At 47.9% G+C, this 19088-nt stretch overlaps 1 protein-coding gene across 3 annotated transcripts in view; it reads left to right on the top strand.

The window, feature by feature from the left end:
- The window catches only part of Lhfpl2 (LHFPL tetraspan subfamily member 2), a 147048-nt gene that overhangs the window by 110190 nt on the left and 17770 nt on the right, over positions 1-19088 (top strand). For 2 of the 3 annotated variants that reach the window (XM_041663663.1, XM_041663664.1), the window contains exon 3: positions 15165-15780. In XM_041663663.1, coding sequence (XP_041519597.1) covers positions 15369-15780 — 412 coding nt within the window. In that variant the 5' untranslated portion in view covers positions 15165-15368. Of the gene's footprint in view, positions 1-14886; positions 14967-15164; positions 15781-19088 lie in introns of those variants that run through there. The other variant, XM_041663665.1, reaches the window with a different exon arrangement.

The raw sequence follows: 19088 nt of genomic DNA, 5'->3' as shown, positions 1-19088 counted from the left end.
CCGATTGCAAGAGGACTTTACAGTCACAAATCCATGCCCTCGGGGCTCATTTGCCTGAGCAAAGGATAGTGAGTATCTCTTCTGCTAGGTGCAAACCCTTTTGAATGGTTTCAAGTTCAGTCTGTACCAGTTTCCTGGCACTCTGTGCTGTGTGCCATGCGTCTCTCTGCTTTCCTAATCCACCCACGTTCAGGCCCATGGCCAAAAGGACGCAGTTTCTCTTCAAACTGCCTGACACCTGCTCCCTGCAATGCTTCCCGGAAGTTTCTTTCTTCCCAGGATTTGGATCAGAATGCTAGGCTCATGTAAAGGCCACATCGATTCCTTGAAAAGCAGTGCAGAGAGTTCACAAATGATTGCATGAGTTAAAAAGTGAATATGGTGGGGCGGCTGGAGAGATGGCTCAAGGGTTAAGAGCACTGGCTTCTCTTCCTGAGTTCGATTCCCAGCACCCACATGCTGGTATAATAGGCTCTGATGCTCTCTTCTAGCTACAGGTGTACATGCAGAGCAGAATGCAAATAGGTAAAAGAAGCTTTAGGAACACACAATTCATCAATGCTAAATACCTAGCAAATATGCCCTGATTATGCCTTTTTTGCTACTATTTTACTTACACACACACATATGCGCACATGCACGTGCACACTCACACAGCAATTTACTCTGCTTAGAGCATAAACTGTGGGCAGAGCCCACTCCTTTCAACTCATTTTAAGAGGGTTTACCCAGCCTTCCAGGGTTACTCAGTAGGAGCTAGAAAACGCCTTCCTTCTTTCTGTGACTCTGCTGTGCACTTAGCCATGTCTTGACTTCCCATCCAGTATGACCCTAGCAAAGCCCCAACATGCTCTCCCGGGGAATCTCACCCATTCTACCCAGAATTCCCAGTGGCCTACTCAGACCCTCAGAACATTCTTGATTGCAACCCTCCTGACAGCTCCCCAGTAGTAGAGAAGTAACTGGATTAGTCTGTCTCTGCCACCCACCCATCTGCCCCATTGCCTACACTCATTTCTTTAGACTTTGAACAGTCTCAGTGCATACAGGATTTCAGGTTGCCCAAGATTCATGCCAGGCTGCGCCTCTGTAGAATCTTAGGGTGTGGCTCAGATAAACTGTGGCTGCTCTCGGTACAAAGGCCAGCAAAGGCTCAGTAATCTAATTCTCCCTCTGGGAACACTGAACCAAGAGACTTCCTTTAAAATGGTTTTGTTTAGGAGATGGTCAATGAGCATGATTCTCAGGAAGAGGAGGATTCAATGAGAGATGAAGTGATCAAATAGGATTGATGTGTGAGTTCTTTTGCAGTGTTGGTGTGCTTTTATTCCTTGCCTTGGACATCCATTACCTGCACTGTCTGGAGGAATCTTAGCACCTCAATTCTTCAGACAGAAGTAGGATCAGTTATTTATTGCTCCGTACAAGTAGCAGCCCGACAAGGCCACTGTTTTCATTCCCCATCCCACGACATCATAAAACCCAATACAGCTTTAGCCACCCACACCAAAAGGCAGGTTGGGACAGAGGCCAGGAAGTAAGGCGACATGAAACTAAACAGGATGGGAACAGAGTTTGATTTTCCTGGCTTAAACATGTGGCCCCTCCTACCGATGTGTGTAGCTAGCCACAAATGATTGATCTTGCCAGAACCTCTATCCTTTGGCCTTTGCCATCCAGGATCATCATGTCAATGGGATCCATTTTACCCAAGCTTGTGAAATTCCACCTTTGGCCAAAATTTTCAAAACAAAATTTTAAAGTTACCTGTGAAATGAAGCTAAAAACTATTAAAGTTAACTGGGTCGCTTCGCCCCCAAACGACTAGGCCAAAATGTTGGGTTTTTAAGTGTCATTTGAATCATTTGGTTGATTATAACAAAAGAGATGCTTGGGAGCCTGTCCTGGAACTAGCTCTTGCAGACCAGGCTGGCCTCGAACTCACAGAGATCTGCCGCCTCAGCCTCCTGAGTGCTGAGATTAAAATCCTGTGCCACCACCACCTGGCTGAGTATGGGAGATCTTTCCATTTTCTGATATTGTCTTCAATTTCTTTCTTCAAAGACTTAAAAGTTCTTGTCGTACAGGTCTTTCACTTATTTGGTTAGAGTTACCCCAAGATATTTTGTTTGTGTCTATAGTGAAGGGTGATGTTTCTCTGATTTCTTTCTCAGGCTTCTTTCTCAATCTGTTTATCATCTGTATATAGAAGGGCTACTGATTTTTTTGAGTTGATCTTGTATCATGCCACAGTACTGAAGGTGTTTATCAGCTGTAAGAGTTCCCTAGTAGAATTTTGGGGGTCACTTATGTATGCTATCATATCATCAGCAAATAGTGAGTTTGACTTCTTTTCTGATTTGTATCCCTTGATCTCCTTTTATTATCTTATTGCTCTAGCTAGGACTTTGAGTACTATATTGAATAGATATGGAGAGAGTGGGCAGCCTTGTCTTCTTCCTGATTTTGGTGGGATGGCTTTGAGAAATGAGTTTTTCTCCATTTAGTTTGATGTTAGCTGTTGGCTTGCTGAATATTGCCTTTATTATGTTTATGAATATTCCTTGTATCTCTGCTCTCTCCAAGGCCTTAATCATGAAAGGGGTATTGGATTTTGTAGAAGGTTTTTTTTTTTTTTCTAGCATCTAATGAGACGATCATGTGGTTTTTTTTTTTTTCTTTCAGTTTTTATGTTGGATATGTTGACAGATTTTTGCATATTGAACCATGGTGGATGATGTTTCTGATGTGTTCTTAGATTCAGTTTGCCAGTATTTTATTGAGTATTTTTGCATTAATGTTCATAAGTGAGATTGGTCTGTAATTCTCTTTCTTAGTAATGTCTTTGTGTGCTTTGAGTATCAGGGTAACTGTGACCTCATAAAAAAAGTTTGTCAGTTTTCTTTCTGCTTCTATTGTGTGGAACAATTTGAAGAGTATAGGTATTAGCTCTTCTTTGAAGTTCTGGTAGAATTCTTTGCTGAAGCCATCTGGCCTTGGGCTTTTTTTTATTGTGAGGCTTTTGATGACTGTTTCTATTTATTTATGGGTTGTAGATATATTTAATTGGTTTATCTGGTCTTGATTTAATTTTGATATGTGATACTTATTCAGAAAATTGTCCATTTCCTTTAAAATTTCCATTTTTGTGGAGTACAGGATTTTGAAATATGACCCGATGATTCTCTGTATTTCCTCTGTGTCTGTTGTTAGGTCCTCTTTTCATATCTGATTTTGTTAATTTGGATATTCTCTCTCTGCCTTTTGGTTAGTTTAGATAACAGTTTGTCAGTTTTGTTGATTTTTCTCAAAGAACCAACTTTTTGACTTGTTGATTCTTTGTTTTCTTTGTTTCTATTTTATTTATTTCAGCCCTCAATTTGATTATTTCCTGCTCTCTACTCCTTCTGGGTGAGTTTGCTTCTTTTTGTTCTAGAGAGTTCAGGTATTCTGTTAATTCACTAGTGTGGGATTTTTTTCCCAGGTTCTTTATGTAGGCATTTAGTGCTATGAACTTTGCTCTTAACACTGCTTTCATTGTGTCCCATAAATTTGGGTATATCGTGTGATCATTTTCATTGAATTTTAGGAAGTCTTTAATTTCTTTCTTTATTTCTTCCTTGACCCAATGGTGATTCAGTTGAGTATTGTTCAATTTCCATGGGTCTGTGAGCTTTCTGAAATTAGTGTTGTTGTTGAATTTGAACGTTAAGCCGTGGTGATCTGATAAGATTCATGTGGTTATTCCAGGGTTTTTTTTGTTTTTGTATCTGTTTAGGTTTGCTTTGTTAGGGGTATGTGGTCCTCAAAGTGCAGGTGGGGCCACCAGAGGGTGGTTGCTCCTCCAGACTTTTTAAAAAGTAGGTGAACCCTTTCTTCATATTCTTCCCTGCTCTCTGGCATTTAGCAGTCTTCATAATTCCACACATTTTGCTTACTGGAATAGGAAGCAAAGTACATCAAAAAGGAAGGGCCTTTTTAGGACCAAGGCTTTTCAGAGCTGAGAAACTGTATTCTCAAGAGCGAGAGCTAGAATTGGGTCTCTTATCCCCAGAAAAGATCAGAAAGGGGAGCTGCTACGTCTTGTCTACGTCCTTTTGCCATGGCCCCTGAACAGTTTTGTGTAACATCCTGCCAGTTATCCCTTGCTCAGTCAGCCCAGTGTTTGCGGTCCTCAGGAGCTATTTCCTTCATGAGCTACTTCCTTCACCCTGTTTTCTTGAGGATGAGAAAATAATTCTTATCAAAGTAAATCTTGTTGAAACACAAAACTAGTTAATGATAGGGCCTGGGCTGTAGAGTTGAAACAGGATTGGCTCCACACTATGCCTTTTCAGCCATATGACTCTGTTTATACAGGAAATTAATATTTGAATATGAAGCAGACCAATGGCCCCAGTGACTTGGCATGACCTCATAAGTGGCCTTTAGATACTGGGTGGAGGCATGGCAGCTGTGACAAGAAGCCCCTGTTCCCAGAAAGAGGCTCCTGGGTCATGTGAGCGAGCACATGGATTTCAGGATCCAAAGGGGAGGGACTGGAAGGGGTGTGTGCTCTGTGACCCTCTTGAACTCTCTGAGCTTGCAGTGACTTCACTTGAGATGCCCTGGAGAAGGTGGAATCGCTGGGCATCCTCTTCCCAGTGGCGCATTCCTGAACCATTAGGCCAGCCAGTGTTCAAGGCCAAGGATGCTCTGTGAGCTTAAGGTTACTCAGGGTTGGCAAGCCCCTAGGGCTTCTGAAGCCATCTGTCGAACTTTGTGTTCGCTCAAAACGTGGGGATCCTTCCAAAGTTGCACTTAAGATCGGTTTTTAAAACATAACTTGAATCCTAACTATCTGGGTGATTTGTTTGTCCTTAATAAAGAACATTTAAACTTCCTTTATTGATGGTTTTGGATTTGGCATTCTCATTAGGGAAGGGTGAGGAATAGTGCTTAGGTTGACCACTAATTGTGAAATCATTGAAACGTATCATGCTTAATAAGCTGGGTGTGGATGAGGTTTACACAATACTAATATTTGTATATGCATGGCCATGATCCTAGAATATCTCTATGTATTTTAATGAGCATATCTAGTGGATTCCAATATGATATATCCATCCATATATATATATATATATATATATATCCACATATATATATACTAGACACTGAAATTTTTTATTGATCTTAAATCTGACAGAAATGAACTAGTGGAGAGCAGATTTTGGGAACATAAATAAGATCACTGAGCCTCTTTTGTAAACACTTTTGTGTGTATTATTCTTTATTGCATTTGTGCTTGGCACATAAGACTTGAGCGATTTTCCAAAGCCTCACAGAGCTGGCCGATTCTAGCAGTGGGACATGTAAGGCAGGCCTCTGGGATCTGAGGCTGGCATTGAGAAACAAAAACCAGATCATTTCAGCAACACACCCAGAAGTGGGAACCACTCTGAGACTAGACTTCAACCCTTTGCTTTACGTCATTCCTTCTTGTTTATTTATTTATTTTTCCGGATTCTACTGCTGTTCTGTCTTGCTGCTGAGAAACAGAAATGGGCTCAGACAAAGAATCAAAGGTCGTTAAAGAAAAAGTAAACAGCCACTAGCATTGTCCCTGGGTAAATCTCAGTTAGGCCCTGAGCCTTAAGGATACAGGTTGTCTTACATCACTAGGTCCGGTTTGTTGATACTGTCGTTGAGCAAGCAGCTGATTAGAAATGTGCCCCTCCACAGAGGGTCTGGAAGTCAGCCTGAGTAAGGCTGGTGGCTTTGGGATATGCTTGGAGTATTTACTTTAATGCGGCCCAGGTCAAGGCCTCTGCTGTGTTACAGGTTGAGCTGGAAGGTTGTAGGTCCTCTCTGTGGGTCCTACTGATAGTCTGTCCCCTATACCACTCCCTGCCCTCTTGGTTTTTTGAGACAAAGTTTCTCTGTGTATCCGTGGCTGTCTTGAAACTCGCTCTGTCGACCAGGCTGGCCTCGAACTTGAGCTCTGAGAGAACCACCTGCCTCTGCCTCCTGAGTGCTGGGATTAAAGGTGTGCTCCGCCGCCACCACCCATCCCCCTTTACCTTTAGAAAGAGATTTCTGCCAACTTCTTTCATGGCCACCAGGGACCTGGGCCCGAACACCAGGCTGCACGTTAACTGCCTCAGCTTGCTTGTGTCCAGTATCGGGCAGTGAGGATGGAAGGAAAGAATTTTTGGCTTTGTAATAATTTAACTATCTGTGTAGACTCCCAAATTAACGTTTCTTTCTATCGGCAGTTTTGAGCTGATAAACGGATATCAGATGACTGCCCTCAGCCAACACAGGACTGTGTGAGAGGAGGCAATGCCCAGATTGAAATTGTCCGCAGTGAAGTAACCTTTGAGTTGATGAAAGTTCTCGGACGGAGGCCACCATTTCCATACACAAGCGCATTCCTCCCCTGACCTCCAGGAGGACTGTGCTCTCGGAGGGATTATTAGTATTTATGATGGAGGTGGGGAAGCAGGGAGCGTAGCCATAGTTAATCTCTACCTAGGGCTCAGCTTTCGCTCTCCTGAATGCTGCCTGTGCTTGTCTCCCTACTCTGCAGCCAAACTTATCTTTACTGCTCCCTTGGTGGCTTCTCGTCTCCCCCGTTAGTCGGTGGCCCAGTTGTCTCCAATCCTTAGAAAGACGAGGCCTGCTACATGTTGGAGGCTGGCCTCTGGGACAGCCTGCGGTTTTGTTCTGCACTGTGCCAAATGGTCCCTGAGTTGTCTTTGGAGCTGTTTTCTTGGTGTGTGTGTGAGAGAGGGGGTGGGGTGGGGGGCGGATAGGCGTAGGGATGGTCCTTGCTCTTCAGGCAAAGCACACAGCACCCTGCCTGTGGGTACTAGAAGCAAATTTCTTGGTCATAGCCCTGACAGGAAGGGCAGGAGGTGGCTGTATCTGATCCACTGATAGCTCTCAGAAGGACGCCGAGTAGAAGGAAAGGCAGTGTGTCAAAGGAGGTGGCGTTCCTGCCTAAGAGACGATGTGCTGTCCTGGGAGAGGACTTGGGGAAGCAGGCTGCACATGAGAGGGGTTGAGTGTGGGCTTCTAGAAAGGTCTGGGGTTAGCCATGGCTGGAGAGTGAGGAGGACTGTAAACAGGATTTTGAGAGAGCTCCCGGGTACTCCATACCCAAGGGAATGAGGCTGTTTGGAACTGCTGGAGGGTGATTTCTAGGCTGAAACTACAAGAAATATAGCAGGTATTGGAAGCCCCTTGTAGAGAGGAGAGCTAAGCAGGGCTTGTGGAAGGCCAGGACGCAGGAAAATCATGTAGCCATTGTCTACTTGGTCCATGCTGTTAACCTGGAGTTGTCCATGCATGTACAGAGTAGCCCACCCCAGTCAAGAGGAGAGGATAGTTTGATAGAGATGAAGGCCTGTGGTCACACTTGCAGGACTCAGAGGCAGAGTCTAGGTGTGTGTGTGTGTGTGTGTGTGTGGTGTATTGCAGCACACAACGCCTGTCTGTGCTCTATGCGCTACCATATAGTTCTCGAGCTTTGGGCAAGGGGCTGAATGTTGAAGCACATAAAGACTCATACAGAGACAGAAAGACAGGGACACGGACCTCTAGTCACTGGCAAGAAGCCCTTTATTCAATAGCACCACAGAGTCATACCCAACACAGTCAGGTGGGCCAACAGGTGAAAACCTTATCCTCTGATCCTCAAGGCCAAGGCAACACGTGCTCGTGAAGCAGAGCTGGTAAACAACTTTGACACAGCTTTCAGTAACTCAAATCAGAAGAAAAAGATCTCTAGCAGGGAAGAACAACTGGAGGCCAGGATTCCAAATGGTCCCAGCAGTGTATGTGCTTAGGGAGAAACCAGATTATCTTCTGCCCCAGCCTCCTAGGTGCTGGAGTGACAGGAGGGTGAACTATGCTTGGCTTGGGGAAGTGGCTACTGAAAACAAAAGCTAACTTTAGTGCACTTTCCAGGGAAAGCAGAGGCAGGTGCACTGTCCCGTTCCTGGACGGTCCTTTCTGGCAAGACCGTTTCTACCCTCCTGTCATCCTGTTTCTCAGCCATGCAGACGAGCATGGACCTTTCAAAAATTCAGAAACCCAACTCAGAATGCATTGACTGTAATAAGTATCCTGACTGTCCAGACTGTGGGATGGAAGTCGGTGTGGCAATGGCAGAGATCTGTTTTAAGTTGCAATGATACATTTCAAACTGTGGGAAGCCACCAGAGCAAGGTTCCTCTAGATCCAAACCTCCAATATCTACACAGGACAATTTTCTGTTGTCCTTGCTATCCTTATATGACACCTAATAGCATCTTTGATTCATGAGACACGAATAGCGTATTCACCCCTCTCCCCAAAGATGTGCCAGGCAGTAGAGCCTCCAGATACTGGCAACATTGGCACACATCCTGCATGGGTAGGGTGCAATCTTCCCAGCTTCAGTGTCTTCCCAGAGGGTCAGAGATGGGAGGAGGAGATGCCTGTCCTAGGATGGAAGAAGTTTATTGGCTAAAGCAGGTAGGTGCCGAGCGCATTCAGCGTAAAGAAAATGCCCTTGCTGCTGCCTTTGACCCCTCGGCAGTCAGGATGCCCATTTTCCTGTGACCGGTATGTTGTATGGGGTCACAGAGCGAAAGCTTGAAAAGCCTCCTCTGATGGATATTTTAAAATCCAGGACAACAGTAGCCAATGCAAGGTGGTTTGCACCTCATAGCAGCATTGGCCTTGGATCTGAAGACCACGTCTGTGCTCTGAGGTAAAGGCTCCGGGCTCTCAGGGAGTCCCTTGCTATCCCAGGATTTGCTGGAGAACAGCTGCTCTGCTGATGGAATCCCTTGTTTCCCTCAGCTTGGGAGCTGGGGAGCTAAGCTAGGCAGAGGACAGGTGGCTGGCCACTGGCTGTGTCCTGATCACACTGAGTCACGCGCCCCTTTGTCTTTGCAGTGGTGACAGGATCTGGGGAAGCCTGCATCTCTAACCAGCTCCCCCAGTGCCTCTCTACAGTTTGCCTCAGGGGCTTAGGCCCTTGTCTCCCTCTAGGAGACGGGGATGAGCTAGGGACCCTCCTTCAGGAAGCAGTGCAGTGGAGGATTTCCCACTCTTCCAAAATCACATGCAGCTGACTTTATTCAGCTATCTTGTGCTTGCAGAAGACCTGGGGATAAAGGCCAATCTGCCAAGCCCTTGTGGAGTTCCTGTGGCTAGGGGAGACAGCAATAATACAGAGATGGACCAAGAAGCAAATATAGTCTTCTCAGAGGTACATCATTACATGTCCCCCCAGATTAGTAAATTTATTAATTGGAGCTTATATTTTTAATTTAGTATTTTATTCTTCTATACTTTGAAAAGTTCATCAGCAGAAAAGCATCTCCACCTTTGGTATTTCCAGTGTAAACTGCTTAGCCTTTGTGCTCTGAAACCTTCATGGTCTATCTTTTTCAGTGAGGTTCCTGAAGGACCATCCTGGCCAGGGCCCTGAACATCTTCAGTCCCTTGAAGACCAAAGCTGGAGTTGGAAACATCCTTCCAGAGTTTGCCCTAAGTAGGATCATAACCAGGACTGGGTCATTCATCCTGTCCAGAGCTCTGACTTGGGGCCACTTCTTTTTGGCCCACTGATCTGCCACTTTCTTTAGTTCTTTTTCTTTTTGTCATCCTTGGGCTGTGTCACGAAACTGGAGCCCGAGGGACCCTGGAATCTCAGTAGGATGTGGAACAAAATCACTTCTCACTAATAAGCTCAGAATCCCTGGTCCCCCTCTCCAGCTAATTGTTTTGAGTACTCCCTGTGCTCCAAGCATTGTGCTAATCACATGGCAGGAGTGAGTAACAGCTGGCACTGTGGCTTGGGTGGTGTGCCGGCCATCCTTTGGATGCCCACTTCGTGTTTCTTACTGCGGCTGTGGGGAGCAGAGTACTCTTCTATTCTGGGACTGCGGGAACCAGCCTGTCTGAGACCCTAGCTTTTCATTGACAGAGCTGAGGTGGTCTCAAGCCTGTGTACCACCCTAAGTCACAGGGTCTGCACGCCCTTCTCCCAGTACGGGAGTTGTGGGCAGGAGTTGTGGGCAGAATGTCAGCGTCAGAGAGCAATGTCAAAGGTACTCACAGAGACTGAACCGACAACCAGGGAGCCTGCATAGGACTGACGTAGGCCCTCTGCATACACGCTACAGTTGTATAGCTTGGTCTTCTTGTGGGACTAGCAGTGGGAGCAGGGACTGTTTCTGACTCTTGCTGGATTTTGGGAACCCTACTCCTCATACTGGGTCCCTTGGCTCAGCCTTAATACATGGGGAGGTGCTTAGTCTTACTGCATCTTGATATGCCATGTTTTGTTGATATCCACGGGAAGCCTGCTCTTTCCTGAACAGAAAGAGAGGAGTGGATTGGGGAGTGGGGACAGATGGGGTTGTAAGGGAGGGACTGGGAGGAAAGGAGGGAGCGGAAACTGTAGCCAAAAAATTCAAATGTAAAACTTCAAATATAAAAAATGAAAGCTTTTCTCGATTCAAGTATGTTCCCCAGGGAGGGGCCATTTGAGGTTTATCTTCCTTCCTAGGTCTGCAGGTTCTAAATTAAACTAAATTTGTATAGGTTATATACAAAACATAATTGTGTTACAAGAGAGACAATTCATTGCTGAGAAGTGGCATTCCCTTCCAGCTTCATAGTGTCATCTTAGACTAGAGCCGTGGCGATAGACTCCACTGGGGCACCCTCGAACCCAAGCCAGCCAGCCCCCCCCCCCCCCCCCGTCTCTTTCTACAGATTCGGGTTCCATATCAGCCGAGAGTAAACCCTGGACACGGTGCGTAAGTGTATGTCTGAGTCTGTGAGACACATGGATATGCATGAAGTTGTTCTGGTTCTGAGGTCTGACGCTAGTACTGTCCTCCCAGAGAGGCAGCGGGGTCAAAGGGCATCCACTGAAGGATGCTCACTGCCAGTGTTTCAGCGAGACTCCTGAGAGCGAGCATCCCATTTCTGTGAAGCAGACAGTAGAGAAAAGTTTAAGTGACGGGAAAGAGTCAAGCCCAGGTTGTTGGGCCTTCTGTAAGGTGACAGCCCCAAAGGCTAAGGGGAAAGTGGGAGTGGGTGGGAGTCAGGGAGGAAAGACAGTCTGTGTCTAGAAACTAACCAAGTGCAATTCACAAGTGTTGATCGAGTCACGGCTTTTGGGGGGGGGGGGGGACTGAAAATGGAGTGGACTTGGCGAAGTATAGACAAGGCATTGGCTATAAGTAGACTGTTTGCCTGGGTGGATTAAGTGTCTTATAGGTATGTGGAGAAATCGCCTTATTTTAGGAGGTGTGGGCTAAAGCATTTAGGGGTGAGGTATTAGGACATCTCATTTGCAAATGGCTCAAAAAAACCCTTGTGTGTATACTTTAGATCAGGAAAAGAATAACTAGAACGTTAACAGCAAATGTCGAATCTCGGTGTTGGGTGCACAGATGGCCCTTGTTTATTCTTGCCGATGGATGCCTGTGTTCGACATTATTATCATAAAATGGAAAAGCAGGTGCCGCGACCTCAGCTCACTCTCCTGCCTGCCTCTTCTGCCAAGCTGCGAGTGTAGGACGCTGATTGACATCCCGGCTTCCCTCCACCTTCTGGGTGGAGATGAACTTTGTTCCAGGGTCTGTGTTCTGGTAATCTAAGAAAGCTGGCCAGCGGGCACCACCTCGTTCTGGTTCTGTGTGCACTTTGTTCCCTTCTGACAACTGGAACTCGGGGAAAATGGAGAGCTGATATTCCAAGGTGCGCAGTCCAGCTCTGTATTTCTTGTACAGCTAGAGCTTGGTGGGCACTAGACCCAGGATATAATGCCCTGCCGCTGTTAATTCCTCCCAGCTCTCTACTTGGATGGTGGGATTATTGTCGCTTCCGGTGTCATCCCCCTGTTTGGTTCCCCACAGAGGCTTTTGTTATGGGTCATCATGACTCTTCTGTAGCATTATTTTCTGTAGAGGTTGTCCGGGTGACCCACCATTATTGTGCCTGTGACAGTAAGGTCTGGTGTCCTAGACAGGAGATGTATTTAGTGGCTTTTTTTCCCAGGTGGTTTATGATGAGCTTGGGGGACAGAAATAGCAGTTAACAGCAGAGAGGGCCCCTGCTGAGGAGTCCTGAGCCTGGGGCCCCTGCCGGTTAACCAAGATCTATAATGAAGATCTATTTCTCCTTTGACAGGGAGGTTGTCTCAGCAGGTGGCTGCCTTTTAGTGTATTTAGCCAAATGGGGACTTTTCACAGAACACAGCCTACTCAAGCCCCCTGCTGCGTTCCCAGTCCTCCCTTGTCCTGGTCTCCCGACTCTGCTCTGAGCTGGCGGAGCTGCCTTGTTAGTCAGCCTAGACTATCAGGGAGGTTCACTGCTGCGGTTAGGAAACTTGCTGGGAACCCGCGTCTCATCCCACAGTTCAAAACAGAAGGGCAGGGCGACCTCATCTCAGCCACCCCCTTATGAGCAGGGGACCTTGTTTGGGAGGAGAGGAAGGGTTCGTTGGGTAGAGATGGGGAAAGTGCTTTGCCTTCTAAGCTTACGCATGTGAACCCATAAATAATCCTGCGTTGAATTTGGCACAGACCGTCTTACTCAGCCTTCAGGCCTGGAGCTCCACAGCCTTTCCCCGCAGAGAGCACAGCCTCATCGCACTCCTGACTCAGAGCCGGGCTTGTGGGCAACACAGCTGACACTCTGCATTGGCACTTTGGTACAAGCCACCCTAGAGCTTGTGACAGCGCCCGCCCTGCAGTTCAACAAGGGGACAATATATGCTGAAAAGCCATTTTCAGTAAAAAGAGGGACAAGGGTGGGAATGGGCTGGAAGTAACAGCAAGCTGGTTTTCCGATCAGCAGGGGTGGGAGGGGTGTTCCAGAGGTCTGTCTCCTCTCAACAGGCTGGGCAGGTGCAGCCCCCCAGGGCCTCCAGGGAGTCCTGGCTCCTTTTCCAATTCTCCTCCAGCACGATCGTTTTCATTATAAACAATCTCCTGCGAAACTCCCTGTTTCTCAGGCTTTTCTGTTTTGCAGTCTTTGGTGAGAAGGGCTTGGGAGTGACACCTGTGTTTGGGCTTAGTGCTAATCTTTTCTCTCCAGTCGCATTTGAACATCTAGCTCAGGCAGTGCAGAAGCCCACCAGGCAGGCTTCGACAAGAGCCGAGGCGCCAGCAGCTCCAAATGGCCTTGTTCAGTTTTTTTGTCATCATTACCACTGGCTTACCTGAGCGCCTCTGCTGGGTCAGCTCTCATCAGACCAGTGGCGTTGGAGAAAAGCTGTGGCGGGGAGGGGGGTGGGGGGTTGGTGTTTTCACAGGCTCCTGTCCATCCCTTGCAACCATCTCACGAGGGAGGCACAGCCTTACAGTCTCCATGTAGGCTGTTTTAGTTAGGGTTTCTATTGCTGCAACAAAACACCATGACCAAAAAGCAAGTTGGGGAGGAAAGGGTTATTTGTCTTACACTTCATCATTGCTGTTCACCACTGAAGGAAGTCAGGACAGGAACTCAAACAGGGCAGGATCTGAGCTGATGCAGAGGTCATGGGGAGGAGCTTCCCATGGCTTGCTCAGCCTACCATCTTATAGAACCCAGGACCACCAGCCGAGGGATGGGACCACCTACCATGGGCTGGGCCCTCCCCCACTGATCACTAAATGAGAAAATAAATGCCTTGCAGCTGGGTCTCATGGAGCAGTTCCTCAGCTGAGGCTCCTTCCTCTGTGTCAAGTTGACACACAAAACCAGCCAGTGCCGTTGTAGATAGAGACACAATGAGAAGTTACTCGTCCACGTGGCCAGGCAGTGGTGGCACTGGCTCTAGAGCCCAAGGGTTCCAAAAGTGGAACACACCACTTCTCCCTTCATCAAGCCCAGCCCCGCCTGGCAGTTTATGCACATATGTCCTTCATATTGTGCCGACGAAGTCTTAGGAATAACATCCATTTGACTACTGTGCTATGGTTTAATACTTCCTGTTCTGTAGGACGAGTACAGTTGCTGCTCCCTAGACTGTCAGCCAGCGAGCAGTATGCTGCTGTGTGGCATACCAACCACCATTTTAAGCTTTGACAGTGGACTTTGTTATTTCCCTCCCTCTCCCACAATTGCCTGCCTCACCCAAGCCCAGCTCTCAAGGGGCTCTTTGTAGTTGTCACGGCGTTGACATGACCTGGGTTAATGAGATGGAGTCATTCAGAGCAGGGCCATTTGCCCAGATGTCGGCTATGAGCTGTATGATCTTGGCTGACCTTGGCGAGGGGACAGAGAACCAGGGCTGCAGACCGGCAGTGCCAGCCCTGGTTGAGGGTTCAAACTCTGAAGGAAGGTTGAGCCACTGGGGCAGAAGTCCTCTGGTAATGGGGTCACGTGTCCTCAGGAGCAAGAATGAGCTCTCTGTGAGGTCAGAAACAATGAGCATGCTGAGCCCAAGACCTGGGGTGAATGGGACAGGGGATGAATTGGGACAATTCAAGAGATGCATTCTTCAAGGACCACTTTATATTGTCAACAAGTGGACCCAGCTGTCATGATGCCCCATTAACGGTCATCAGTGCACCATTTTGGGTGATTTCTCTCAAGTCGTGACCTCTTTAAGGCTTTTGGAAAAGTTTTAACCAGCATCAAATAACTTCTCTAGAATAATGTGAAGAATGGATGGGAAATAAGTTTGGCCAGCACTGTCTTGTTTATTCTTTCTCCTGGGATCGTTTCCTTCAGCTAGTAACTAAATACTTTGCTGGTGTCTGATTTCCAGGTTGTTGAAGGTCTTTACTCTCTGCCGTTAAATAGCAAACCCTGTTAGTGTTTTAGAGAGCTCGGTTTATGAGATAGCACAGCAGTGGCCACTGCCTTACGAACTCTACAAGGGGCTGCCAGGGTATTGGCAAAGTTTCCTGCCGGCCATGCCTGCAACTATCTGTGATGTTTGGCTGCAGGGGCAGTGACCCTGGTTGTGAGTGCCCCAGCAGCAGGTTGGTGAGAGCCAGATGAAGTCCCCCACCACACTCAGTGTTTCCACAGAACGAGAAACAATGGCATCCAGAAAGTGCCGGGGGCTGGGAGCTGAGCGCGGGAAGGTGGGCGGGAAGGTGGCGGGCGTCCCGGGTGGGGCGGCGCGGGGCAGGGGCGGGGCCTGGCCAGCAGCTCACCCTCCTCCTCTTTGGACATAGGTGAGGCCTCTGGCCGCCAGGACTTCCCACTCCGTATGAATGCCGCCAGCCCCGGACCCGGACCTCAGTGCTTCTGCCGCCTCGGACCGCGGAACTAAACGACCCTTGCCGCTACTTCCTTTCCGGGCCCCTTCGCATCTCACCGCTGTCTTTCTGGATTGATCTCGTGGACTCCTGTCTCACCCTCCCACCGTGAACGTCAATATGTGTCATGTCATTGTCACCTGCCGCTCAATGCTCTGGACCCTCCTGAGTATCGTAGTGGCTTTTGCTGAGCTCGTCGCCTTCATGAGCGCAGACTGGCTGATCGGGAAAGCCAAGACCCGCGGCGCCGGCGCCGAGCCGGCAGGCACTGACTCGGAGCCCTACTACCTGGGCATCCTTTGCATCCGCACGCCGGGCATGCAGCAAGTCCCTCGGGACACACTGTGCGGGACTTACGCCAAGAGCTTCGGGGAGATCGCCAGCGGTTTCTGGCAAGCCACTGCTATTTTCCTGGCCATGGGGATCTTCATTCTCTCCGTGGTGGCCTTGGTGTCCGTCTTCTCGATGTGCGTGCAAAGCATCATGAAGAAAAGCATTTTCAACGTCTGCGGGCTCCTGCAGGGAATTGCAGGTGAGTGCTGGATGAGAGGAGGAGCCTGAGCTCAGGACTCCTGGCACGGGTTGCCTGCCGCTGCTGAAGAGGGCTGGTGGCCAGGGTCCCTTTCCCCTCCCGGAGTCACTCTCTCAGCAGTACCAGGCTTGCAATCTGGCATTGCATGCCACTCCTCCTTGCTTGTTTCCTCTGGGTCTGAGTTATTGGGTTTTGTTTGAGTAACTGTACCTACTCTGCTTTTCTCATTAAATTAAATCTGTGCGAGGTGGGGGTGGGGTGGGGCATGTCTGAAGGGTTTGCTCAGAGCTAGTTAGTCTCAGCTATAGCAAGAAGTCTCTGCGAACAGGAAAGATATTGCCTCGGTTCCCCGTTTAGTTAGAGTCAGAGAACTTGCCCTCCCGCCCTGGTGAGTTCAGCCTTGGCCCGGGGAGGACTCCAGCCCGTAGGACTCCAGCCAGGAGTGGACTGGCATCAGCGGCTCTGAACTTAATGATGCTTCCACTTAAATTGTCTCCTGGAGTCCGACAGAATGTTCTGTGCAGTCAGAGCAGAAGATGCAAGCTAACTTCCTTTTTTTTTCCTGGGCATTTCTCACAAATGAGCTTGGTGGAAATGGGTGGAAAGTCTTGAGTTCTTGACAGTGATCCTAAGGGGAGACAGCAAGAAAAGGCCTGTGGACCCTGGCTTCTCCAAAGGGTTGGAAGGTGGAACCTGACCCAAGACTGCCGTTGGTCGTTAGCCGGGGCTGAGGGAATTGCCTCTGTGTGGAATTAGAAAGCATCCCCCAGAGGAAGGGCACATTCCCATTTTAAACAAGGTACTGTTCTTTCAGCCGTGGTGGGAGGGGCAGGAGTCTACCATAGCCCTGTTGAAGAGAACAGGTGGTTCCCTCTCCACTCTGCAGAAGCAGGGCAGCCAGGGATGTGGCGGACCCTACGTGAACTACTCCACTCAGCCTCAGAGCAAACTCTTGAGTTCAGCAGGGCTGCTTCCAAATAAACAGATCAAATGACGGGGCTCTTTCCAAACAACTGATAAGATAACATTTTCTGTTCCTCTGTTGTGATTAAGGACGGGATAATGGGCTCAGCCTGGACGGCCTCCACAGACAGTCTTCATCTGATAGGATCGACTGTGCATGAATGACCAGGTAGCAGTAGGCACAGAATCTGCCGGGATAAGCTTCTGCTCCTAGCTTTGCTACTGACTAGGAGATCCACTTTTGGGCAGAGGACTACCTCTCTGCCTAGTGAGGAGACTAGAACGGGACATCCCCTTAGTGTTTGTTTTAATCCACGGGCTCTCTAGTTCTGCGAAGCCCTTTGTCCATTTAGATTCCTATCTGAAATCTGAAGTCTGTGCTTGGTGTTTCAACCTTGCAGAAACGTTTTAGGCAGAGAGTTTGGGTCCCTTTCTTCTCAGATATAACGCCTCAGGTATCTATCTTAAAACATGTGTGAAGTATTATTACCAGAAGGTTTTAAAAAGTTAAACTAAACTACACCTGCACCCAGGATTGATTCATCCTCTTGAAGAACCCTGGTTAGCCAGAAAGGAGGGATCGACATTCTGACCTGGTCCGATAGACCTTCCATGCTTTCATCCCTTGCTTGTGGGCTTGTTAGTAAGCTGGCCTGAGAGACTCATGGTGTGTCTTCCTTGGAGTGCTCTTCCCATGAGAAACTCACAGAAATTTCTATGTTCTGGCAAAAAATAAAATAAAAACGTGGCCATTTACAGCACGGGGTGAGATATTTGGGCTGCAACACGTCTTGTAGTTTTGGGGCACAAAGCAGAGGCATCTTTTATCTTCTGGTCTTTAAGTCTATTCCCGTGCAGCTTGTTTTGTTTTTGTTTCTGTTTCTGTTTCACTTTCTTGAACATATGGGAATCCTCCTGTCTAAGCTTCTAGATGTTGATATTACAGGCATGGGTTATCTGGTAAAAACCCAGTCATTCCAGTAAGCTCCACCCCTGAGGATGAGTTAACCTAACAAATCTTCTTATGCCCTCGGGTGCTGTTTCTCACAACTTGCAAGAAAACATTTTTTGTAGAGTTAAGTGTGTATTCACACAAGTGAATTTTTATGACCTCTCTCCCTGCATAAACCCTTGGAGAAGAGTTAGGGAGGAAGTGCACCTCATGGGCCAGCCTGCTGAGCTTTCTAAAGAAATCTGAATTTTCTGTCCACCCCAGTGACTCGGACACATTTCAGAAATGTTGAGGTTACTCACGGTTTTCAACCGGCAAGAGGCAGAGGGCTTTCCTGCCTAGCCCTCTACTCTCTGGGGCCACAGGCTTGAAGTGATGGTCTGGAATACAGAAACCGCGGGCTTCTTTGTCCATAACCAGGCTAAGGGTGCACAACAGTGAGACAATGGTAGACATGGGTGAGTTAGTCTTCTCAGTTCCCACATCTGCTGGAAGGGCTCAGTGGGCGCCTCCTCCTAGGACGGAGGGCCACATCCCTGTGAAAGATACTGGCTCTCATTCACAGCAGCTTAGGACCCCAGAGAACGGCTGCCCCGAGGCGGTCCTCTGCTGCGCCCCCTTGTGGTCGCTTACAGTGAAGCAAAAGGGGAGCAAGGAAGCTGGTGGAAAGGATTACCCTGTGGCAAAGTGACACTTTAAAAAGTTACTGACCAGACATAAAACTATGAGACAGCCGGGCGGTGGTGGCGCACGCCTTTAATCCCAGCACTTGGGAGGCAGAGGCAGGTGGATCTCTGTGAGTTCGAGACCAGCCTGGTCTACAAGAGCTAGTTCCAGGACAGGCTCCAAAACCACAAAGAAACCCTGTCTCGAAAAACCAAAAAAAAAAAAAAAAAAAAAACTATGAGACAACATAAACATATGCCCTAGATATACCTAATTTTAAAAAAATAAATAGTCCACAGGCTTATATAGAGACATAAACCATGAACTGGATGTGGTGGTTTATGTCTGTAATCTGAGCCCTTGGGAGAGAGAGGGAGAGGGATGGACCATAAGCTCAAGTCCAGCCTGGGCTACATATCAAGACCCTCTCTCAGAACAAACCATATCTTTAAAATACTGATGTTTTGGCTTTAGAGCTATGTGCGGAAGAACTACCTTCGTAGAAGCTGCTGCCGGTTACTTTTTGGTTATTTTTTTTTAATTTATTTATTAATTAAAGATTTTTGTCTCTTCCCCGCCACCGCCTCCCATTTCCCTCTCCCTCTCCCTCCCCCTTCCCCTCCCCCAATCAAGTCCCCGTCCCTCATCAGCCCAAAGAGCAACCAGGCAACAACTGCAGTTAACTGAAAATGCAGGGTTTGCTTCAAGGCCAGACCTAACGGCAGCC

The sequence above is a fragment of the Microtus oregoni genome, unplaced genomic scaffold, assembly GCF_018167655.1.
Source record: "Microtus oregoni isolate MIOR12 unplaced genomic scaffold, Mior012 000014F_ref0000157, whole genome shotgun sequence".
NCBI lineage: Eukaryota > Metazoa > Chordata > Mammalia > Rodentia > Cricetidae > Microtus > Microtus oregoni.
The sequence above is the reverse complement of the archived record's forward strand: the minus strand, read 5'-3'. Positions and strand labels throughout refer to the sequence as shown.